Consider the following 26,007-nt stretch of genomic DNA (forward strand, 5'->3'; position numbering starts at 1 on the left):
AAAGCCAAATTGTATAAGCTAGTAGTATACAATCGTTTTTACACAGCTGACGAATTTTTTGTAGATGAAAATAATTCTTTGTTATATCTGGTTACTAGTTTTAAGTATTTCATGTAAACTAAATTACATTATTATAGTAGTTAATGTAGAAATGTATGCTTTTGAGTTTGTCTATTGCTTTAAGAGCTGAATGACAGTGAAATTTTATTATTATTGTTACTGTTATTGTTGCTGCATGTGGGAACTCCATATTTTTAGTGGCGCAACTTAAGAGTCGCAACTTTTGTCATGTCACAAAAAGTACAAATTGCTGATTGTGTTGCTGGTTGTATATCGAAACATGTATTCTATCGCATTATCGTGGATTAATTGCTGCTTCACTCCATTCGTTTTCATCGTGTTTTCGTTGTTTTAGTGAAAATAGTGAAACCAGTGGTCGGCAGGTACTCTTTCGTAGCCTTTGGAGTTACAAGAATTGCAACATATGTTTTATTTTCTGCAGCTGTGTGTGTGTGTGTGTGTGTGTCTGTGTGTGTTTATGAATGCAAACCAATGATGTATCACACAATCTTAGAAGACTTTTGGATTAATAAATAAATAAACTTAATATGTAACCAAAAAAGCATGTCGTATAAACTTCGGAATTTGTGAGACTAAACACTGTATAAATTGTGTATTATATACAGGAAATAGCCTCCGAGTGTAATGCAGCAGGTGTTAATCTAAAAATTAGTTATTCAAATTGCATACATCAGTGAATACATAAATTCTAAAATATTGGAAGAATGGCGTGTCTGCAGATGGTATTTACTTGGCAGATTTTGGTTCGTTTCCATAGCAGACAGCATTTTCTCCACCGAGTGTTATTTATTTTATAAATGTGTTCGTGATCGCTGATTTACCTCTGTGCGAAATGTATTTTCGGATCCAACATTTGAGTTTCGTCTTCCTTGTATTTAGCTCTTCTCGCAGCTCTAATGCCATGACCTGCAGTATAACATTCATATCCGTTCATATGATTTCATTTGAAGTCATACTGGTAACTGTGCAACGACGTAGAATTTGTGGGGTCCTGTGTGAACGGTAAATCATGGTGCGACAACAGAATGCCACAAGCTGTGGCGTCACATTAGTTGCGTTATGAACCTGGCTTTAGGACAACGTCATAGAGTTATTAATATGAGTGTTCAAGTTATGCTTGGAATCGTCGGTTAAAGCACGAAAACGATCAATATATTAATACATACAAACGTGGAAATGTATCCAAATATTTTCCAACGATATTTTGATGTTTCGATATCACTTTTTGCAGTCGACTGCAGCTTTGCGCATTCTTGCGACTGTCTTTTATTAATCGAAACCGCGAAGGTTGATAATAGAACCTAGAACGTAGTTGTTGGTGCAAATGCGTGTTCTGAGTGTAGGAAGGTAACTGCGAGAACTGTGGAAAAAAAATCCACTTCTTCTTATATGTTACACCTTCATTATTTTGTTGTCATTATTGGCGCTGTATATGTAATTGCCATCAACGTGCTAGATAGTGCTGCGTTTTGAGGTTATGATACAGTGTTTTTGTTTAGTTATGCTGCTTTTCTTACAGATACAGATGACAGATGTTGGATGGATGGTATTGTCGTTCTGTAGTAGCAAATGCCGAAGGAGAGGACGATGAAGATGATGAAGAAGAGGAGGAAAGTCAAGAAGAAGGAATTAATTATAAAGCCCAGTATAGGAGCTTGAAAAGGAAATTAAAGGATCTTATCTATGTGAGTTACGATTGCGACAGATTCTCATTTGATGATGTTGATTTAAGTTTCCATGTCTGTCAACCATATATTATGTTTTCGTTATTATACTATGGCGTAGAAATAACGCAGTATTATTGATCAGCATTAGCTTTGACACATTATAGTGATTTCACGTTTAAATCGTGTAGGAGTAGGGTGTAATGAAGTTACGTATTACTTAGGTATTCGTTTGGTAAGCTTTCCTGTGACCCGGTTTGGCGTTCAATTATAGTAACACGGAAATCTGATTAGAGTTATATAAGATGTTTTGTTCAATTGATGCACAGGCTTGATTTTGGCCGTGTAAACTGGAGAGATGCGTTAAGTTGGTGTAAGACTACATAATTGTATGAAGTTGTGTTACTGCCATTTGTAGAAACTGAAAATGGCAGTAATTTTTGAAAAGCTGTTCTGTATTTTATTCTTGCTTGATTCAAAATCGTTTCCCGTATGCCCATTTTCATTGTCTGAAGAGAAGTGAGACTGTTGTTGATACTGGTAGAGAATTAATTTTGGTCTAACGGTATTCATGCTAGAACAATGTATTTCTTTCTTCTGTAGTTTTAAACTGCGATTGTGCCACAATCTTTTTTGTGTCCAGATCTTACTAATTCTCACATCACTTATTTTTGTTGGTGGGTAATTTTTAGGAAAATGAGTGTTTCCAAGAAGCACTTAGGAACAGCCAGCGGCGTCTGTTGAAGATTGCAAGGGACCGCAGTTTTCTGTTGGACAGATTACTTCAGTACGAAAAATTAGATATTACATCCAGCGAAAGTGAAGAAACGGAGTCATCAGATGATGGTGAAATTGTTCGTACAGATCAGTCTAAGAGGTAATCCTAATTTATTATTCAGTGATAAGTCTGTAGTTCTAGAATTGCTGTCTTTATTTGGGAATTGTTTGTGACGCAGGCTATTACACTATTACTTCAGTGATAAGAGAACAGGGGTTCAATTTCCTTGATTTGTATTTTACTATTTGATCATTCCATCCCAACTGATCTAATCTCCCTGCCATATAATCTCAATAAAATTAGGAATTTGGTTTATAGGTTTCACGACTTATCGAAAGTAATTTTACAAATTTTTAAAGCTTGGTATGCAGATGTACTCATTTTAATGAGAGTGATTAAAATATTGTATTGTAAAGTACTGTGTGACGTTTTTGACAAAAGATTCCGTAGTTGTTAAGGGTGGTCTCCCTGTGGAATTTCCTGTGTCAACTCACTGCTGAGTACAGTAATCAATTTACGAATTGCAGGATTCATTTCGGAATAGTTCAGATATCGTGTCCACTGAAAGCGAAGAAAAATTAGTCAAGAGGAATATTCAGTAGCCTACTTGTTGTTGACTTCAACCAGTGATATAATATTAATGGCTGCTGTAACATCACCTTTCAGTACGTATTTTTGAACTTTTGTTCTTAGTTTGTGAAGCCAACAAATGTGAAAGGAAAAAAGTCTTGTTGTGGCGATGGCCTGATTTTTAGTATAATCCAGTGTCTTATGTTAGGTCGGAGAATGACAGCTGGATATTGAGTTGATGAAGCCAGCGAATGTGAAAGCCAAAATTGCAGTTGTATTGGCAGACTGATCTGTACCGTAGCCTGTTTGTAAAAATTGCTTCTGATATCATGTTATAGTTGCCCTGTTGATTTATGATGTTTGTCAGGTAGTTTTGTATCAGTAATCAAAACTGATGACTAGTATTGAACATTCATCTTTATCCAAAAATTCAACATGTAAAGTATCTTCAAAATTTGGCCATTAATTTTTCTTTATAAAGTTCCAAAAGGATTCTTTCTGTAAGAATCTAGAGTACTTTATGGTATGAATAATCACAAAGTCCTCTAGGCATTACTGTTGCACAGTTTGAGACATTTGGGGTAAAAGGGATCCAAAAAAGGAAATACAGAAGCGTCCGATTCCACCCGTCTCTTTGACCCATGACGTCACAAATATGGCGGAAACGACCATGCACTATGACTCGAATATGGCGCCTGTGATGTCATCATGTAAACATGACCACAAACACGAAAATACATTGAAAAACCAACAAACACGATCTACAGAAAACCTAATGAAACTAACGAGACAGCGTGGGAAATTGGTGGTTTTTGGGTGGGGACAAAGTAAATATAAACAAATTTAGACACACACCACCATACCAAACCACAGAAAACGACGAAAAAAATGACAACACAAAACTCCCCAAATTCCACTAAACACAATATCCTCTTGGAATTGGACTCTTCCCTTGACCAATATAGGTCAACAGAAACTACCAATACCAAATTATAACACCCAAAACTACAACCACGTCCACAATCATCACTACCTCAAAAAACACAACAAACCAACAAAATCGGAATTGAACACTTCCCTTGACCTGTTAGCCTTACGAATTCTCAACATACAGCTGTCCCTGGTCCGAAATGCTGGAACTTTAGTAAGCCTCATTTCTTCACGGCATCTGAACACCTCACGACTTCATCCAAAAATCTGAATAGTTGAAGAAATTTTATTAGAAACAACACACTGCCCCCCATAATCGCCAACAACCGAAAACTATTGACCTTGTCAGTCATATCCATACCTACCAAAGACATAAAAAAAGCAATTTACCAAAATCCACACACGACAAACAGAAAAAGACTACAGTAACGTTGAAATAACAAAACTAAAATCAGTTAACTCTCTGAAAAATATTCCGCTGATAACACAGTCCCGATACCACACGTGTGCAATGCTATCATGCAAATGAACCCCATACTCCACGTAACACGCTACCCATAAACACACCACCAGAGAGCACCACCGATCACATCAAACAGACACCTACAAACACACTACTCTCACAAACTAAATTCCGTGCCGTCATAACATCACACACCACAACAGCCTTACGTCATGGGTCAAAGCAGACTGGTGGGATCGCACACTTCTGTCGACCCCCAAAAACATTCACACAAAGTTTTAATCCGTTTTGAAGTCCTCAAAGCAGACTGGTGGGATCGCACACTTCTGTCGACCCCCAAAAACATTCACACAAAGTTTTAATCCGTTTTGAAGTCCTGTAACCCAAAAGCAGACTGGTGGGATCGCACACTTCTGTCGACCCCCAAAAACATTCACACAAAGTTTTAATCCGTTTTGAAGTCCTGTAACCCAAAGGGAAATCTCCACCTTTTAGCTTATATTAACATGTGGGAGAACTGTAATTTGTTTCATGGACACACTTTGGGAATATTGCAAATTAAACTTATAGTGGAAAATAACTTCCTTTAAATGTTTCATATAGATTTTCCTAGGTGGACTATATTACACTTCATATTTAGGCCTATCAAAGAAATTACCATTACCTGGAATTTTTAGTTGAATTTATTTATATAACTGTTGGGGTTCAGAAAATAATTAATTTAAGAATATACATGTGAGAACTGGGGTAGTCTGCACCTTTATGAATGTCTTCACATCAGACATGATGCAAAGACTAGCAAATGTTAACATTATTCCACCATCTGTGAATCATGGTTAGTATGATGTAGCTGCTCCTTTTCCATATAAAGAACGCAACTTACCTAGATTTCATTATGGGTTTTGGTAACGCTGATGAACTGCTCAACACTGTGTGGGCTTATAATTCTAATTAAGAATAGTTTTGTATGTCATCTGTTGACGTATCTACATCTATAATACATACGCCACACAGTGTACTGCAGGTAGTACCCTTTGCCATTGGCAGTCGTTCCCTTTCCTGTTCCACTCGCAAATGGAATGGGGGGGGGGGGGGAATGACTGCCTACTAAATGCCTGCCTAAATGCCTTTTTGCAACTGACATCTCTTATCTTGTCTTTGAAGTTGTCATGTGACATGTATCAAGGTGGCAGTAGGATCATTCTGCAGTCCATCACAAATGTATATCCCCTAAATTTTGTCAGAAGTGCTTTGTCATTCTTCTTCTAGGGGTCCTCATTTAAAATGACATATTGGGTGTATATTCCACGGGACGACAAGGAAAAGTGCGAGAATTTTTTAGAATCTTGGGAATTTTTCATTGTCTTAGTTTTTGGTTAAATTTCTGTAATTTTGTCTGGTAAGGACTGATACTATAGCAAGAATATTGCTTTAACCTGCTGCAGCAATAAAACATAAATAAGAGAATAACACCAAAATAAAACTTAAAATGCAGAGAAAATGTGCCATTTACATAATGAGAACACAATGCACACACAAGCGTACACTTACAACAGATTGTGTCAGAGGCTTGAGGATGGAGAACATGCAATACTTCGTAACAACAAACTGCTTTTGACATCTCAACTCTTTGCATTTCTAACAGGTCGTGCAAAAAAATTGTGAATGGTGGTTTCAGGCAGTTACTTTGAAAGTAAATTTCCTTTTATGCAATATGGCTGAAGTTACGCTTGAGAATGTGCAATGAATGTCTTAAATCACTGACCATTTGACTCTCATTCAAAACTTAACACTTTGAGGACCAGCCATGTAGAAAAATTGCAGGCCCAAAAGACCAGCCATTTATGCCATTATTTAAAATATTACTGTCACATTTGTGTTTGATATTCTTAAAGGACAATAACAATGCCAGAAAGTATAATTATCCTTAAAAAAAAACTGTGAGGTGAGTTCTTGAGCAGTTTCACATGTGATGGACTTTTCTGTGGAAATACCGAAGTGCTCGACAGAACATATAATCAGCCAGGTAACCCATGAAATGCTTGGTGCACAGCATTGAAGGTTATAATCGTGCTTGTCACAAATATTCAGCTCCTGTAATTTGGGTTCTTTATATATATTAAAAAACAAAGATGCTGTCACTTACCAGGCGAGAAAGCGCTGATAGATAGACACAATAAAAAAACACACACAAATTTCAAGCTTTCGCAAGGATGTGGGTTTTATGAGAGAGGGTATAATTTTTGTTTATTTATGTCCCCGAAACTTTTCCTTCTCCTTTGATAATACTCCACTCAAGTTTGGTTCTTTTGTTACAGCATTTTGAAACTGTAACTTATATTAGTGACATTCAAGATGATTATAACTTACGTTGTTAACACGGTAAATGACACGGAAATATTAATCGTCCCCAAATATGATGGCAGACTGGCTTTTGTATCTTCCGCTGTGTAAATTGATAACTTTCTAGGCATCAAATTCATTATTATGTTCAGATGCCTACCCAGAAATGTTAGAACAATGATTGTGGTACATGGACTTGATACATGCTGTTAACATAAGAATGGCTAATGACAGACTAGATACAAAGATGTTGTGTATGTTACTGTTTGCCGCAGGAAGGGAAGAGATATTTGTGACCTGGTGTACAGGTGATTTGGAAACTGCGAAGTAGTTTATAAAACTGTCCTATTGCAACATAGAATAATTCCTGATCAGTGGCTTAGTTGATTAATAAAGGTTTAACTTAGTCCAGAATAATTGGAGCAACAAAAGTATAGTATCAGATTTGGGAATTAAATAGATGCAGTGGCACAACTGGCAACAGTAATTTTGGGTGTTTCCAGACTTCAGTACTAATCATGTTAACTAGTATCCAAAACATTAAAACCTGTTACTGTAAAGTATGGAGTCATAACTTTATGATGGTAAGTATCAATATTTCCAAAACTGTGAATTAACTCAATCAGAATTTAACATTACATATCATTAACAATGATTTCAGCAACTCATTACTTTTAATTGATACGGTTTCCAGAAAAAACTAAACACGTTACTGTGACCAGCATGTTACAAATTATCTCCTGAATAATAAATTTGTGTGAAATATAGTCTGAACACCATTTGATAGATGTGGGAATACAATATACACAGCAGTAGGACAAAAATATGGAAACCCCAAAAACACAACACACAACCATTCCTGATACAGTGTAGGAGACCATTCACTCTCAAAACAGATTCCATTCATCCCTGAATGGATAAACACATTGCCTTCATGATTTTCAGGGGAATCTGAAATCATTCTTCCAGCATAGTAGCGGCAGGTACAGGTAATGGATGACAGGGGTGGATAGCACTCATGCACCCATCTCTCCAAAGTAGACCATAAAGGCTCAGTAATATTGTTATCTGGTGACTGGTGACGAGGGGAGGTGAGACAGTCCATCCTCGTGCTTACAAAAAAACCAATCCTGTATTATGTGAACTGTGTGGAAAGGGTCCTGTCATCTTGGAACACAGCATCACAATTTGGGGAAAAAACTTTGTACTGAGGGATGAACCTGACCATTCATAACCCTTGGCAGTAATGCAACCTTTCAGAGTAACCATGGAGCCAGTGGGGCACCATGGATATAATCACTGAATCTCGGCCACATTTCAGACATAAATTCGGCCAGAAGTTGGAAACAACGAAAAATGAGGCTCATCTGCTCAAATAACATTCTTCCATTGTTCCATAGTCAGGGTTTTATGTCTTAGTCACTTAAGTTTTCGTATTACATGCTTGTGCATCGTTGATGAGTGGTTTTAGAATTCCAACTTGCCCTGGAATTCCCTGCTTATGGATCTCCCCTCATATTGCTCTGGTGCTAACAGGGTTCGTGAGTGTGAAATTCAATTTGCAGGGCCATACACAGCTGTCGTTCTCTTTATTTTTCATCGTAATCATATGGTGCCTCTTGAAATGCTGCACATTTAGGCTACTTTTGTTACAGAAGCACCCACCATACAAGTACCACCAGCAGTTTGCCCTCATTCAAATTCACTAACTCTTTCATAATGCACTCACACTTGCAATGTGTTTGGGACATTGCACAGGTTCTTTTTTTAGACAAATACTACAGCACACTCTGCAGGCTTAGCTAGTATCTGCATTTGTTCAAGCATGCACTTCTCGCAGTGTTTCAATATTTGTGACCAACCTCCCGTAACAGCGTGAAAGTGTGTGGGTACAAATCTAGTGCATAGCAAGACTGTGAAAGAGCAGGTTTGCCTATAAATGTTTGTAGGCAATGCTATTTTAACAGAGCAAGCTGGAACTGTTCCATCTGCTATTATCGGATCTCCATTTTATCTTCTTCTCCTCATTTTTCAATTAAAATGATTATATATATATATATATATATATATATATATTGCTTAGCAACTAATGGTATATGAATCCACACTAAAGCAAGACAAATTGGTACTGAGTATCTCATGACTCCCCTAACAGAGGAATCATCATATAAGATCTCAATGGAAATATAAAGAAACACAGCAAACATTTTAAAATGGTAACATAACATACTGTGTGTGTGTATATATATATATATATATATATATATATATATATATATAAAAATAGACGGAAACATTCCACGTAGGAAAAATATATCTAAAAACAAAGATGATGTGACTTACCAAATGAAAGTGCTGGCAGGTCGACAGACACACAAACATACACACAAAATTCAAGCTTTCACAACAAGCTGTTGCCTCATCAGGAAAGAGGGAAGGAGAGGGAAAGACGAAAGGATGTGGGTTTTAAGGGAGAGGGTAAGGAGTCATTCCAATCCCGGGAGCGGAAAGACTTACCTTAGGGGGAAAAAAGGACGGGCATACACTCGCGCGCACACATACACACACACATATCCATCCACACATATACAGACACAAGCACTCATGCACCCATCTCTCCAAAGTAGACCATAAAGGCTCAGTAATATTGTTATCTGGTGACTGGTGACGAGGGGAGGTGAGACAGTCCATCCTTTTTTCCTCCTAAGGTAAGTCTTTCCGCTCCCGGGTTTGGAATGACTCCTTACCCTCTCCCTTAAAACCCACATCCTTTCGTCTTTCCCTCTCCTTCCCTCTTTCCTGATGAGGCAACAGCTTGTTGTGAAAGCTTGAATTTTGTGTGTATGTTTGTGTGTCTGTCGACCTGCCAGCACTTTCATATATATATAATCATTTTAATCAAAAAATGATGAGAAGAAGATGAAATGGAGATCCGATAATAGCAGATGGAACAGTTCCAGCTTGCTCTGTTAAAATAGCATTGCCTACAAACATTTATAGGCAAACCTGCTCTTTCACAGTCTTGCTATGCACTAGATTTGTACCCACACACTTCCACACTGTTACGGGAGGCGCAAAAATCTTAAACGCTCCTTTACTTTATGGCACAGTTCTAGTGTCGCAACACTAACGTTTGTGCCCATTTCGATGCCATAGTAATGGATGATTTATTCATTGCTGTCTTTTGTATACCTTAGACCAGCTGCTGATCTAGCTTGTCCCCATGCCATCGCATGAATCAAATGTGTCTGGAGCTGCTTCTACTTGCACCTCCAACAAGCTGTTCGAGGAAATGCATCAATCACACTTTCATTTCTTGTCCTTGACCCATGGAATTTCTTATTGAATCTTTTAAGCCTATTACCTCAAATGGCTGTATCGAAGTGGTTGTTATGCTGATGCTCTCTACGTCTGTTGTTGCTCTAAATGTGAGGCATCAATTGCATCTCTTGTATTTCTGTTGTATTCTCAATTGGTCAATCCATCCCCTTGGTTACATTAATTGTCACTTTTCCAATCGGCCACATGCATATTTTGGTGCCACCCATCTACCCTCTTGTAATAAATCAACTTCATGAATCATCACCAAAAATTCCTCAGTGACTTTGTCATGTAGTGTGAGCAACTTCTCAAGGTACTCGATTGGTATTTTGTTTTGTTATATAAACAAATGTCTGTTGGTGACCTCTCGTGGTCCAAGCACTTTGCTTTCTTCAGATATTCCCTGAAATACTGTCAAGCTGTACTATTGACTGTTGTACATTTCATAGTCAAAGTTCTCATAATCTTGATATCTTTCTGTGGCACCTGCTGCCCACAAGCACTGAACTTGCATTCGGGACGATGATGGTTCAAACCTGCGTTCAGCCATCCTCATCTAGGTTTTCTGTGATTTCCCTAAATTGCTTCAGGCAAATGCCTGGATGGTTCCTTTGAAAGGGCATGGCTGACGTCCTTCCCTAATCCGGGCTTGTGCTCTGTCTCTAATGACCTCGTTGTTGACAGGACATTAAACACAAATCTCCTCCTCCTGCCCACAAGCGGTGTCACCTTGCAGCTGATCTGTAGCAAAAAGTTACTTATGTTGCTCATCACGTCAGCAATAAGACAAAACACCAGAAAATGATTTGACAAAAACAAATGGGTAGACTTACTTCCTTCCAAGCGGGAAGGTGTAAGTTGCTACCTTCTGCAACAGGGACCCGTCCAGCTAACTTCTCCCCCACTTCATTTGTAGTGCTGTACTGCTCTTGTGATGTACAAAATTTGCCCACTCAGCTTTTAAGTGCAGAGATCTGTGAGTTCAGTGCACAGATTTTCCATTACAGATCTTGGGATGGGAGCATTATCTCCCTCAGTGCCTTGGCTTGTAATTTTATCATGTTGACTTGCACTTGCACAGTGTGTAGTTCACTTAGTACCTGGCACTGAGCCTTAGATACATCCTCAACAAGAACCATAACTTAGTTAACCTTTGTTAGCTCCAGGTTTACCAACTTTGTATTTAACCTTTCATTAACAAAAGTTTCAGTTTCCTTGTATTGTTGGGAAAATGCCTTTTTGGGGCTCTTGTTGTGGCCTTCCTGTTGACTTGTGCACTGTTCATCTAACCTACAGGGTTGCTCTTTGTGCCACTCATCAAACTTTTTCTCCAAAATATCCATGAATTTTTTTGTCCAGCTACTCGGTTGATTTTACTAACTCCTGTCAGAGTTTATACCCTAGCTTTTTAAATTTCTGATTTAATGTTAACAGCTTGGTTTGTCAGCCAGGTGTTCACTGTTTTTTTGAATGCAGCTACATCTATACGACTGCTCTGCAATTCACAGTTAAGTCTGTGGCAGACACAGCTTTTTGAGAAGTTGCTGTCTTGACAATAGTGACATTCTTCTTGACTCGTCCTCAGCAAAGGTTTTTAGTTGCAACATCAGCACAGCAAATTGTTCTGCTGTGGCTATAGATACTAAAAATTCCATACTAGGCTAATATCTAAGTGTTTGCCCCCTGGATAAAAATTGTGAGTGTAGAATCAATACTAAATTAATGTATGTTGGCAAGTGTAGTGGATGTCAACAATGCGTACAACCGTCCTCAACCAATCTGAAGCTGTCGTCTCTGAAACAGTTTAGCAGCACTCAAACATACTGGTCTGCTAATATATCAGATCTGCTGCTGCGCAGTCATATATACTGTAAGAAATTTAATTTGCGCTTTTCAGATGCACATCTTACTCCAAAGATAAACTGAAAAAATAAAACTAAACTAAAAAAATAACTGCTCTCTGGTGAAAGTCTATACTACAACCATTAAGTAATAGTAACTTGTGTGTGTTTGCTGACATTGCTCTCTGTCATACATTTTGTTTTAAACAATGGAAAATCCAGGATGGATTGTAACACTATTATGAAAAGGGTAGTTGCTACATACCATATAGTGGAAATGTACCAGCCTCCTCCTTACTCTGATCACCCATTTGTGTCTCCCATCATGCACTGCTCCTTGCAGTCTGGCTTTATCTCCCAGAGACCTTGGTTATGTGTCTTTTTGTTCTGCCTATCTGTGCTCAGCATGTCCGCTATATGGTGAATAGCAACTACCCCTTTCATAGTATATTTGGTTTTCTCATTTTAATTCCTTCCTATCACCTTTTGGCTCTTTACAGTTTCCAGTGCTCGCCAGACTGGGTTCATTAGTGCTGGTTAAATGTGAAACAGAAATTACAAGACATGCATTAGTACATACCATTACGACTACTGTATTTATGTGTAAATTGACTCTTATGAAACTTTGCATATGAAGATTGCTGCCCTGTCCCTGTTTGGTTGTCGTCTATAACATATGTTTTATTGGAATACGAATTCCTCCTAAAAATATGTTATGTATTTGCTACTAGACAAATGGAGCTTTAAACAAAAGAAATAGTGATTAATATTGAAAAATGTAGCAAAGGCAACTTTTTTGAACTCGTCTGTTTTTAGTGACCTTTTCCCTTTACAAATATTTGTTTATCCTTATTGCTAGCAAATATTCTCCTACGAACGTCTGCTTCAGTCAGTGGTACAGAAAGAAGTACCATATTCAGATTTTTATTATAGGATGATCTTACCTCTCAGCAATAACTAACTAAAGCCTACTGAAATGAAAATGATCTATTCCTGCTACTGAGAGGGGAAGTGTATGAGTTAAAACACCACTTGCGTAGCACATAGCAGGATTGTGGTTTATTCTGATATCTGAACTGTCACTAATAGTGATTGCTCATATTTTCTCTTAACATATTTAACTTACCTGATAGTGTTCACATTTTGGGTAATTGTTTTGTAAGGTTTGTGAGCGGCTGTTTTGAAACATACAGTATCCATGTAGGCTGGAATTGGTACACAGAGAGAGATTGCGAGTGGTGAAGTCAATGGAATAAGGTTCAAATATGTACCAAATCATTTACATAGTTCACTATATCAGTGTGCCATGTCACCACAAGCAGTTACTTCCCCCATCCATTTCCGTGTCTATATCTACCGTATTTACTCGAATCTAAGCCGCACTTTTTTTCCGGTTTTTGTAGTCCAAAAAACCGCCTGTGGCTTAGAATCGAGTGCAAAGTAAGCGGAAGTTCTGAAAAATGTTGGTAGGTGCTGCCACAACTAACTTCTGTCGTCGAATATATGTAGCGCTACGCAGGCATGAGGCATGCTTCGCAGGCACAAAGACAAATACTGGCACCAAAACCTCTGCGTCAGTAAATAAATAAAAAACAGGTGGAAGACGAGCTTTTTTTTTTTCTCCGCCCCGAGTTTCGACCACTGCATTTTCATACATTATCCAACGAAGTAAATACAAATTCCGTATTGTTCCTCTTCGAACGTAGCAGCATTTCAATGTACTACGAAAATCCGACTGGCAAGACTGTTTGGGATATTTGTCAATATGGCCAACTCTGCTTTCTGAATTTTTTCCTAACTGTGAGAAGAAATGGTTGCTAATAGGAACTTTTATGAATTGTGAATCACATGCAGTATTCTCTTCACCATAAGAATAATACGAATATAAACATTTTGCCATGGATTCTTTCGTGTTTGCTGCTATCTCATTTAAATCCTGTCCGCCTAATAAACTACGAAACTAGAGTGAGACAACAGCAGATGCGGAAGAATATACATACCATGTCATGTTTATATTCGTATTATTCTTATGCCTAATAGTGATACAGTCAAAAATGAAGCACGGCAATTGACTAGATTTTTAAATCTAAGATGACTCTAATTTCTGTGCACAATGTAATGTACTAAAGAGGCGTCTGCAAAGATTTTCAAACGGAAAAAATTTTTGCTAAATTCTCGTTCAGAACATCTTCTATCATACGCAGTCTATTATTTGATTCTTGTTGATCATTATCAAAGAGAGCAGAAACGAATAGCAGTCTCATGCCATTGTTTTGCTAATGAGACGATTCCTCTCTTTGTTTTTTTTAAATTATAAGCGGCGGTAGCTTGCTCAAAAGCAAGCCATGCCGCGAGCGGCGACAGGCCGTAAACCCTCATTTTCAGAATGCGACAAACAATGCATCACACAGTACAGTAATGCATTTTCAGCTTTGAGTGACGGAAACACCTATAACAAAGAGAACTGCTCTTGTCAGATCAAAGAAAAATAAGCAATCAATTCAAACCAGATGAAGCACGTGAAAAAGGAAGGGTACCCGTATAAATACGGACAAAGCGCCAGACGCATAACAACAGCTACCTGGTAAAGCTTAACTGCTAAGCTTAAGACTCGAACCAAACTACTACAGCTGTATTGTCATTCATTCAACCTAAATTGTGTGTCATATTACAATGGACCAAGTTTGTTTCAATTTGGAAGTGCGGCCTAAAACTTTTCTCTCCCCTTGAATTTCGAGTCTCAGATTTCAGGCGCGGCTTAGATTCGGGAAAATTTTTTTTCCTCGATTTCGAGTCTCATTTTTCAGGTGCGGCTTAGATTCGAGTGCGGCTTAAATTCGAGTAAATACGGTATGTCTACATCCTTATTCTGAAGCCACTGTGAAATGTATGGCAGAAGGTACTTCCCATTGTACCAGTTGCTAAGTTTTCTTCCCAGTCCACTCGTGTACTGAGCACAGGAAGAAAGATAGCTTAAACACCTCTGTGCCACCGTAATTGCTCCAATTTTCACTTTGTGATCCCAATGGGAGTGGTACGTATTGTATTGCAGTATATTCCTGGGTTCTTACTTAAGGTTGGTAATTCCAGCTTTCTAAGTCAGATTTCACAGGATAACTTGTCTCTATCTTCATGCTTTTGCCAGTGAAACGAACCTGTGACCATTTGCATTGCCCCCCTTTGTATACGTTCACTATCCCATGTTAATCTTTTTTTGTTCATGTTGCACACACTCGAGAAATATTGTGGGACGAGTTGCAAAAGTGTTTTGTAAGTAGTCTCCTTTGTAGGCTGATTACGTTGCACTAATATGTTACCAGTGAACTGAAATCTGCTACCAGTTTTACCTACTGTTGAGCCTAAGTGAGGATTTCATCTCATATCCCTATAAATTGTTACTCCTGTGTATCTGTGGTTTGACCAGTTTCCAGCTGTGCCTCATTGATGTTGTAGTCACAGGATACTATAGTTCTTTGTTTTCTGAAGTGCATAAAGTTACATTTCTAACATTTAAAGCTTGTGCTAATCTTCGTACCAGTTTGAAATCTTACCAAGATACAATTGAACAGTTTTTAAGTACTTCATTGTACAGTACATAATTACAAATAACTGTACCATCTGGAAAAAGTTTGAGGTTATACTTAATATTGTCTGCAAGGTCATTAATGTACAAGATGAACAGCACAGGTCCCAACACATGTACTGCACTTATTATTCCGTCAAGAAATCATTATTGCTTGGGATTTTAATGATTATGAAAAGCAGCTATTGATACCTTCCCAGGTTTGAAATTCAGTGAGGAATCATAATGAGCATATTCTTCAATGAACTGTGAATTCTCGCAAGGGATTTGTTGTAGCCTCCATTCAAAGCCAGATCATCATGTTCGAAAATGCTTGAGGCTGGTGATGGTGATCTGACAATGATGATAAGTTTGTCAGCATGAAAGGTGTTAGAGAAAAAGTTACCATGCTTAACTTGTTTTGGTGCCTTACCATTAAAGTTTCAAAAGAGGGCCTACTGTTTAAAAGACAGGAAAACATTGTGGTAAGTGGACACATCACTTTATGGTTTAAATTCTTCTGAGCTGCCCAGTTGTAAAAGCTGTGAAGTTTTCATTGATTAGCGTGACATATTAAAGCTGTGCATTTCAAATCATGCTAAGAAAACTGTAGGTTGTTTGTTTGGGTTGTGTGAAAAAGAGTTACTGAGTTCATCGTTCCAAAAAGAACTTTTAAATTCCTTAGAAACCCTGGCAGAAAATAAGAGGGGCAGATTTCATTCTGAAGAAACAAAAAAGGCCGTTTTTCATTTCTTTCTTTTTTTTCCCCACTCTGACAATGTTTGTCAGCTTTGTGCAGCTGTGGTGATAAGACAATTGTATCCTGCAGTTTCTAAGTTGGTAGCTACAGTTAGCAGTGAGTCAATGCAATAAGTTTCACAAGGAGACCACTCTTAACTACTATGTAATCTTTTGTCAAATGTGACAAAGAATTTTGAGTGTCAAGCATGACATTTTCTTGAATTAGTGCAACACGTCAGGTATTGCAGTCAAGAACTACAAATTTGTATAGTTATGTTTAGGAAGTTTGGACTCTACATACCAAATTTTAGCAAAATCTGTGATGCTAAAGTGGAGGGGGAGGGACATAGACAAAGTTTCCTGGAATGAGTCTAATGATATGCTAAGGACCTTGCTACTCATACTACATGTAATTGAATATGAAGGGGTTATAATATTCAAAGTGGCAGCTAATACACAAGTGTTGGCAAAATTAAGAGCTAAATTTTAAACTTAATAAAGCAAATTTTATGATATTCTATTCGAGCTATGTCAGAATATTCTGGCTTTCAGCAGTTTTCTGTGCGGGTTTTTTCAGGAGAACACTATTACCAGCCCCAGGAGATACAGAGAGACTTAAGTACAGTTACTTTCTGGAAAGCTATAGATATTCTTTGCTCCTCTCCCTTTGGAGAAGGACTCCGTACCAGTACCAGTACTAGTCCTAGCCAATGTGAACTTCTTTCTTTTTGACAAAGTTGCAGGATGTTAATGTAATCCTTGGAAGATGCTGTGAAAAACAAAAAGGGTACATACTGCCTAAATAATTTCCTTGCTTGTTGCTAGGTTAGGGCAACATTGCCTTGCTGTATAGGAGCAGTGCATTGATTTTTTTTGCTCATTTGTTGTTATCGAAACGAACTTATTCTCTCCTGCTGCCGCCAGTTCGTCAAAGAATCGAACATTCATGTATAAAACAGCTCCAAACATCTGATTTCTTTACAAATATGACAATGTTTTAAATACACACATCAAAAAAAGTTTTGCATCACCTCGGTTCAGAGAGTTCCGGGACCTGTACAGAAAATAGGAATAGAGATCAATATAAATATAATTTTCTCCCTTTTTATTGCTCATGAAAACCACACATTCCATGTTGTACCATTATACAGTGCGACCTTGAGAGGTTGTGGTACAGATTGCTGTACACACCGGTACCTCTAATACCCAGTAGCACATCCTCTTGGATTGATGCATGCCTGTATTTGTCATGGCATACTAGCCTAAACTTCATCAAGACACGATTGGTCCAGATTGTCCCACTCCTAAACGACGATTCGGCGTAGAGCCCCCAGAGTGGTTGGTGGCTCATGTCATCCATAAACAGCCCTTTTCAATCTATCCCAGGCATGTTCGATAGGGTTCATATCTGGAGAACATGCTGGCCACTCTAATCGAGCAATGTCATTATCCTGAAGGAAGTAATTCACAAGATGTGCACGATGGGGGCGTGAATTGTCGTCCATTAAGACGAATGCCTCGCCAATATGCTGCCGATATGGTTGCACTATCAGTTGGAGGATGGCATTTACCTATCGTACAGCCGCTACGGCGCCTTCCATGACCACCAGCAGCGTACATTGGCCCCACATAATGCCACCCCTATAAACAGGAGGGAACCTCCACCTTGCTGCACAGTGCGTCTAAGGCATTCAGCCTGACCGGGTTGCCCACAAACATGTCTCTGACGATTGTCTGGCTGAAGGCATATGCAATACTCATCAGTGAAGAGAATGTCATGCCAATCTTAAGCGGTCCATTTGGCAGTTTGTTGGGCCCATCTGTACCGCGCTGCATGGTGTTGTGATTGCAAAGATGGACCTCGCCATGGACATCCGGAGTGAAGTCGAGCATCATGCAGCCTATTGCACGTGGTTTGAGCCGCAACACAAAGTCCCGTGGCTGCACGAAAAGCATTATTCAACATGGTGGTGTTGCTGTCAGGATTCCTCCGAGCCATAATCCATAGGTAGTGGTCAGCCACTGCAGTAGTAGCCCTTAGGCGCCCTGAGTGAGGCATGTCATCGACAACTCGTGTCTCTGTGTATCTCCTCCATGTCTGAACAACATTGCTTCGTTTCACTATGAGATGCCTGGACACTTCGCTTGTTGAGAGCCCTCCTGGCACAAAGTGACAATGCAGATGCGATCAAACCACAGTATTGGCCATCTAGGCAGGGTTGAACTACAGATAACAGGAGCCGTGTACCTCCTTCCTGGTGGAATGACTGGAACTGATAGGCTGTCTGACCCTCTGTATAACAGGCGCTGCTCGTGCGTGGTTGTTTACATCTTTGGGTGGGTTTAGCGACATCTCTGAAAAGTCGAAGGGACTGTGTCTGTGATAAAAAATCCACAGTCAACATCTATCTTCCGGAGTTCTGGGAACTGGGGTGATGCAAAACTTGTTTCGATTTTTACTTGGCCTTATGCGTGCAAACAAGATAAAGTTTAGAAAAGGTTTGAAATTATGTGTAAAGACAGTTGAAAGTTGCTAAGAGCTCTCATTCTCAAATCTGGATGAATATAACTGGGTAACTGGCATGTCATGAGTTACACTCCCTGAAGACATATGCGATTTCTGATTGTAGTCCCTCTCTTACTGGGTTGAACCTCTAACATAAGATTATCTGTCTGAACGAGTAGATTATGACAGACTTTAAAATTTTTAAATTCGGTCAGTGTTTATATGAACTACTGAATATTTTTGTTGCCCTTAGCTGTTAGGCAATCTGCAACTGAGGCTGTGCATCATGAACAATGAATCAGGTTAGCTATTCAGTAATATTGATTGCATAAATTCGGTAGTTCCAATATCTGGGAACACTTTGGCAGATTTATTGTTTGTTCTTAAGATTTACATCTGTCCATAAAAAAATACCGTCCGTTGTACGGTTACGTGTAAGTAACAATTGAGAGAATTTAAAATAATTCATCATGCAAGGCAGCTATTATTGGTTGGTGCATTTAGCTATGTTTCAGCTCACATCATGACTTTTTTACATGATTCTCTTCCAATTGTAAGGTGAACCCAGACTGAAAAATCAAATGTATTGAGCCAGACCACACAAAAAAATGACATAATGAACAAGAGACAACGGCAATAATATCATATGCCTGCTAATACTGCCTATACAAAAATCTCCAGTTATTGCTTTGCACTGTGGTGTGTGCCCCTTTGAAATAGTAGTCAAAGTGCTGCGAGACAGAGAGAGAGAGATAGATAGATAACGCGGGAGGGCCTCTTTATATTTATTTGCAAGATAATTTTGCTTGTTGTAGTTAAAATACAAATGGCTGATAATGGAACTTAATTTAATAGTGCAAATTCTCTAATTCTGTTTACAGAAGGAAAGTAGAGCAGAACATCAACAATCACACGTCAGTAGGTCAGTCATCCTCTGGAGCTGCCAGGAACCATAACCCAGTCAAGAAGAAGAGACCACAACTTAAAACTCCAAAGCAGAATAGTACTCCTCCAGTAAGTGTAATTGCTGTGGTTTAAACACTGTAATTGTTTAAAAGTTTACTTGTTGGTAGAGTTCGTAATTAGTTTCAGCCTAATGATTTTACGAGGGTCACTCCAAAAGAAATGCACACTGTTTTTGTAAAAATACAGTTTCATTCTGCATGTGTGAAAGTTTTACAGTGTGTAGATACATCCTTCGCGCTTTTTTCAAACTTAGTTCAACCTATTCCCGTGAGTGGCGTCGTCACAGCATGTCTTCAAGATGGCTGCTACACTTGACGTTCGTCAGAAGCAACGTGCTGTCATAGAATTTCTGTGCTCTGAAAACAAGACAGTAGGAAACATCCACAAGAGGTTGAAAAAGGTGTATGGAGATGTTGCTGTCGATCGCAGTACAGTTAGTCGGTGGGCAAGCAGGTTACATGATGAAAGTGGGACGGCAACATTGAGGATTGTCCTCGCAGCGGCAGGCCTTGTACTGCACACACTCCAGACAGTGTGCAGAGAGTTAACGAATTGGTGACTGCTGACAGATGCATCACAGTGAATGAATTGTCACGCTACGTTGGGATAGGGGAAGGAAGTGTTTGCAGAATACTGAAAGTGTTGGTGTTAAAAAAGGTTTGTGCCGGGTGGGTTCCAAGGATGTTGACAATGGCTCATAAAGAAACAACGGTATGCAGCAAACTTATGGAACAGTACGAGAAAGTGGAGATGAATTTCTTGGAAGAATTGTGACAGGAGATGAAACATGGCTCCATCATTTTTCACCAGAGATGAAGAGGCAGTCAATGGAGTGGCATCATGCAAATTCACCCAAGGGGGGGGGAAAAAAAAAAATTCAAAACCACACCTTCTGCTGGAAAAGTTATGGCTACGGTGCTTTTCGATTCCGAAGGACTCTTGCTTGTGGACATCATGCCAAGTGGAACCACCATAAATTCTGATGCATATGTGATGACACTGAAGAAACTTCAAGCTCGACTGAGTAGTGTTCAACCACATCGGCAAAAGCAGGATGTTTTGCTGTTGCACGACAATACATGGCCACATGTCAGTCAAAAAACCATGAAGCGATCACAAAACTCGGATGGACAACACTGAAACACCCGCCTTACAGTCCTGACCTGGCTCCATGTGACTATCATCTCTGTGGGAAACTGAAAGACTCTCTTCATGGAACAAGGTTTAAAGATGATGACTCCCTTGTGCACGCTGCCAAACAGTGGCTCCAACAGGTTGGTTCAGAATTTTATCGTGCAGGTATACAGGCGCTGGTTCCCAGATGGTGTAAGGCAGTTGAGAGGGATGGAAATTACATGGAGAAATGAAAATATTGTTCCTAAAGGATGTATCTACACACTGTAAAACTTTCAGACATGTAGAATAAAAGACGGATTTTTTTTTTTTTAAAGTGTGCATTTCTTTTGGAATGACCCCCGTATATGTTGGTGATAGGTTTATTGAAGTGATTCATTTCTAGGTATTCGGAAATGTGCCAGTTACCATGCTCTCAGATGGGCATATGACTCCAGAAGAAGTTGAACGACATTTGGAATCTAGGCAGTCATATCTGGAGCTTGTACCAGAAAAGGCCCTGCCCACAGTACCTGCAGAGATGTTCAGTAATGATCCATCTTTAGACAGGTAATGTATTACAATTAATTATACATAAATTGTTAATTCTCACCATGTTGATGATTCTTAAAGATAAGTCTTGTTTTTCCAGTGAATCAAATGAAATATTTGAACTAGAGACATCTCCAAGCAATATGGGTGAAGACTGTCTGAGTGTTGACATGATAGCTGAGTGAACAATGTCAACAAGAAAAATGAGCTTTCATAAGCATTAATTACTATTAATGTATGCTTAAGTAAGAACAGCAATATTCTGTGTAAATACAGTTCACGTTTATGTGATTATTTTCTCATTTCAGTTGTCTTTTTCTCTGTAAATAATTTGCTAGTATTGTTATGTTTTCATTAACACAAATGTGAACCAAGCTAGCAAGAAAATAGCCTGTGTGGAGAAAATCTGTGATAAGCTTGTTGAAAGAATATTTGTGTTGTCTTCTCATTTCTTTCCAGTACATTTAAGCTGTGAATGTCCAATCCATAGCTGCTGCATGAATGACGTATTACAGAACACTGTACCACTTTTCAGTGTAATTTAGTGCTGATTTTAGTAAGGTAATTTTTTATGTATATTTGCCGTACTCTGTAACATGATGCCTTAAAATAAATATAAATGATGCCATTTTTTATTGTATGAATATACCATTTTTTCCGTTAAGAAGAAAATGACGATTTCTACAAAGTTTTTTTTTTACTTTTATTTTTTATTTCATTATTTCATTTGCAGATGATTTTCAGCCAACATGAGTTCATTAATGAATTAATGAAAGGACAGTTGCACAGGGCTGGGGGGGGGGGGGGGAGAATCTCTTGATATAGTAGTACGTATTCATGGATTTCCATGTTGTGTGTGATTTTCTACTCGTATTTGTCAAAGAAATCAAAAAATGGTAATTACATCATGCCACATTCCCAAGGAAAAAAAGCTTGTCTTCGCACCAAATGTAGGTTTAAAGACCATGGGCCTCCATTTGAGAAGATCAGAATTCACATTCCCCTCAGGTAATGCACACATGCCTGTGTGGTTCTTTTGCATAGGAAATTGCACATTCTCTTTCTCATCCTTGTGTACTGAATTTGCTTGGTGCCTTCCTAGATGAGTCTCCATTCCTTCCAAACTAACCATGTAAGCATTGACTAGATGTGGCTTAAATTCAAAACAGTAGTACTGACTGCAGCGGAGACATTTTTAGCAAATAAATTAATAAGAGACAGAACTGATCTCCCAAAACAGGTCAGAACACTGTTGTAGAAGCAACAAAAAAGGCATGCCAAATTTGAAAATGATCTCCAACTCTTAACGATCAGAGAAGTTCTACAGAAGTTTGAAGTTTAGTACAGATGTCAATGTGACATACCTTTCAATAGTTTCCTCAAAAAAAAACCTCCTTCTCAAAACCCGGCAGAGAATCTAGAGAGATTCTGGTTGTACCGCAAGACACAATCAATACCTTCACTTTGCTATAGTTATAGTAATGTTACCCATGACAGTTACACTGAAACAGAGTTAATAAATGGGATGCCTCGAAAATTACAAAAGAAAATGCAGTAAATATACCAGAATTTGAGTCAGGAACTGCTGCCAATGTGAGTAACTGAAAAGTAGATATCCTCGGTGTAGCAAACCAACTAAAATCACATAGTAAAGACCACTCTTCCAGTTCGGACTGTATACCGATTCGATTCTTCTCGGAAAATGCTAATGTAATAGAATATAATAGCTTCATATGTAGCAATCATATTCAACTTCTCGTTAGACAAAAGATCCACATGTAAAGACTGAACAGCTTCATTGGTCGTACCAATACCCAAGAAATAAAATAAGAGTAATCGACTGACTTACAGATCCATATCCCTAATGTCAATTTGTAGTAGGATTTCGGGACATACACTGTATTCGAACAATATGAATTATCTCAAGGAAAATTATTAGTTGACACACAGTCAGCTCACATTCACAAATTACCATTCTTCTGCAACACAACTAGCCCTTTATTCTCGGTAAGTAATGAGTTCTATCATCAAGAGGTCTCTAACTGATTCTCTATTTCTGCATTCCCAGAAGACTTTTGATACCATTCCTCACAAGTAATATCTAATCAAATCGTGTGCCTGTGGAGTTTTTTTCTCAGTTGTGCGACTGCATTTGTGATTTCCTGTCAGAAGGTTCATAGTTTGCAGTAGCTGATAGAGTGTTTCCGAGTAAAATGGAAGTGATACCTGGCTTTCTGTAAGGAAATGTTACCAGGGCATTCCCTAAGGAAATGTTACAGGTCATCTACTATTCCTAATGCATATAGATGAAATAATGGAAAATCCAGGATTTAATAATGACAGTATTATGAAAAGGACAAATTGTTGCTCACCATATAGTGGAGATGTTGAGTTGCAGGCAGGGACAACAGAAAGATTGCTAAGCAAGAAAGCTTTAGGCCAAAAGTCCGTCTTCTGAATTACACACACACACACACACACACACACACAGGCGTGCTCACATTCGTACGTTTACGCATAAATACATGACCACTGTTTCTGGCTGCCGAAGCCAGAGTGCAAGCGACAGTGTGTGGTGTTAGAAGCAGTTTGGGTGGTGGGAGTAATGGAGCGGCTGGTGTGGTGAGGGGGAAGGATAGCAGGGTAAGGTTGGAGGACAGTCAAGTGATGCTTGTGGGAGCATACGGGAGTGAGGTGGAGAGAGGATAGGACAACTAGGTGCAGTCAGGAGATTAGACAGAGGGCGAGGAGGGGGATGGGGGAGCAGAATAGGAGAGGACTGAAAAGACCATGGGTCCACTGGTGGATGTCCCACTCCTGCCTTGAACTGCCACTATCCAACACCTCTACAGCAGCCACTAAATTTCCCCCACATCCCCTCATAGCTGACAAACCCTGCCTTGCAGACTTACTATATTTACCCCAACCTCAAAAACTCCCTCCCACAACCGAATAGAAGGTAGAACCTAAACAGATGCCAAACAAAGTCATGAACCTTTCCTCCAAAAGCATTAGTCCTACAGAACTATCTGCCCTTTTCAAAGGCCTTTCCTTTTGTCCCAATTCCAAATTCAACCATGCTGGACTTGTTCAAAAGCTTCCCTCCTTATCCTGTTCCCTACAGTGGAAATGTTTTTTTGCCATCAACCCGACAAATCAGACTCGACCAAAGACCAATGTTCAACCCTTCGTAAACCAGTTCATTCCACCAACCAACTGTGATTGAATCCCACTGCCCTCAAATCACACCCATGTTATCTTTCCAGAATTTCTTAACCTCGATCTTGCGTCACCATCATTTCTCAAATCCCTGAATATCCAAACTAACCTTAAATCTGCAGAAAAAGGACAGTCCACCATCTAAAAACTGATCCTGACCTTATAATTCTACCTGCTGACAAGGGTGCCACTTCTGTCATTTCGAACTGCAAGAATTACCTCATGGTAGAACTCTGGCAGCTGTTAGATTTGTTCGCGTACAAACCCTTCCACAGTGACCCCTTTCCAGAAATCCAACAGGATCTCCAGTCTCTTATCAGGTCCTTAAAGCTACCACAGAACCTTTTCCTTGAGTCTCTCTTTCTCCTCACCAGTGCTATCCCTACACTCCTGCCTTCTACATGCTTTCTAAAGTCCATAAATCCAACCACCCAGGATGCCACATTGTGGCCAGTTACTGTGCTCCCACTGAGAGAATATCTGCTGTCGTAGACCAACACCTTCAGCCTATTACCCGTAACGTATCCTCCTATATAAAAGACACCAGCTTCTACCTTTACACTAATGTTTCTAACACCTATGGCCTTGCTCTTATTGAACACTACCTTTCTCATTGCCCAATGGATCCCAAACCTGCAACCTCCTTTCTTGTCACCATGACACACTATATCCTCGCTCACAATTACTTCTCCTTTGAATGCATCACCTACAGACAAATCTGGGGTACAACAATGGGCACCTGCATGGCACCATTTTATACCAACTTATTCATGGCCCATCTATAGGAATCTTTCATAACCAACCAGAATCCCAAACCCCTCACCTGGTTCAGATTCACTCGTGACATCTTTGTGGTCAGGATCAAGGGTGAGGACACCCTCTCTGCATTCCTTCAGCACCTGAATAGCTTCTCGCTTTAAACGGTTCTCCTCAACCCAACAAGCTACCTTCCTCAATGGTGACCTCCACCTCAAAGATTGCTACATCAGTACTTCCATCCATATCAAACGTACCAACCACCAGCAATATCTTCACTTCGACTGCTGCACCCATTCCAGACCAGTAAGTCCCTTCCATTCAACCTACTCACCTACAGCTGTCGCATCTATAGTGACAAGCGATTCCTCTTGAAATATGCAAAGGGTCTCACTGAGGCCTTCACAGACTGCAGTTACCCTCCCAAACTTTTACAAAGAGGAATCTCCCATGCCTTAAGTCTCAAGACACCCAACTCCTTCCAAAGTTCCACCACCTGGCCACATTGCAGCTTTGCTCTTGTGATTCAGTACCACCCAAACTACCTCTCATCATGCCCAGAAATGAGGAATGGCCTACCCACTATTCTTCCCACCCCTCT

At 39.2% G+C, this 26,007-nt stretch overlaps 1 protein-coding gene across 1 annotated transcript; it reads left to right on the forward strand.

Annotated features, from left to right (window-relative positions):
* The first annotated feature begins 1,301 nt into the window (after positions 1-1,301).
* LOC124546716 lies at positions 1,302-22,061 on the forward strand. Its single transcript, XM_047125058.1, has 6 exons — positions 1,302-1,428; positions 1,601-1,766; positions 2,438-2,622; positions 19,682-19,814; positions 21,286-21,449; positions 21,532-22,061. The coding sequence occupies exons 2-6, from the start codon at positions 1,614-1,616 to the stop codon at positions 21,614-21,616; spliced, it is 720 nt and encodes a 239-aa protein (XP_046981014.1). The 5' UTR covers positions 1,302-1,428; positions 1,601-1,613; the 3' UTR covers positions 21,617-22,061.
* The last annotated feature ends 3,946 nt before the right edge of the window (positions 22,062-26,007 follow it).

This window comes from Schistocerca americana, chromosome 1 (genome assembly GCF_021461395.2).
Source record: "Schistocerca americana isolate TAMUIC-IGC-003095 chromosome 1, iqSchAmer2.1, whole genome shotgun sequence".
Lineage (NCBI taxonomy): Eukaryota > Metazoa > Arthropoda > Insecta > Orthoptera > Acrididae > Schistocerca > Schistocerca americana.

Excerpts from the sequence above, each read along its gene's own strand:
- LOC124546716 (XM_047125058.1), top strand. The coding sequence starts at position 1,614 with ATGTTGGATGGATGGTATTGTCGTTCTGTAGTAGCAAATGCCGAAGGA. Across the intron at positions 19,815-21,285 it reads AGCAGAATAGTACTCCTCCA|GTATTCGGAAATGTGCCAGT; the intron begins GTAAGTGTAATT and ends ATTCATTTCTAG. Across the intron at positions 21,450-21,531 it reads AATGATCCATCTTTAGACAG|TGAATCAAATGAAATATTTG; the intron begins GTAATGTATTAC and ends TTGTTTTTCCAG.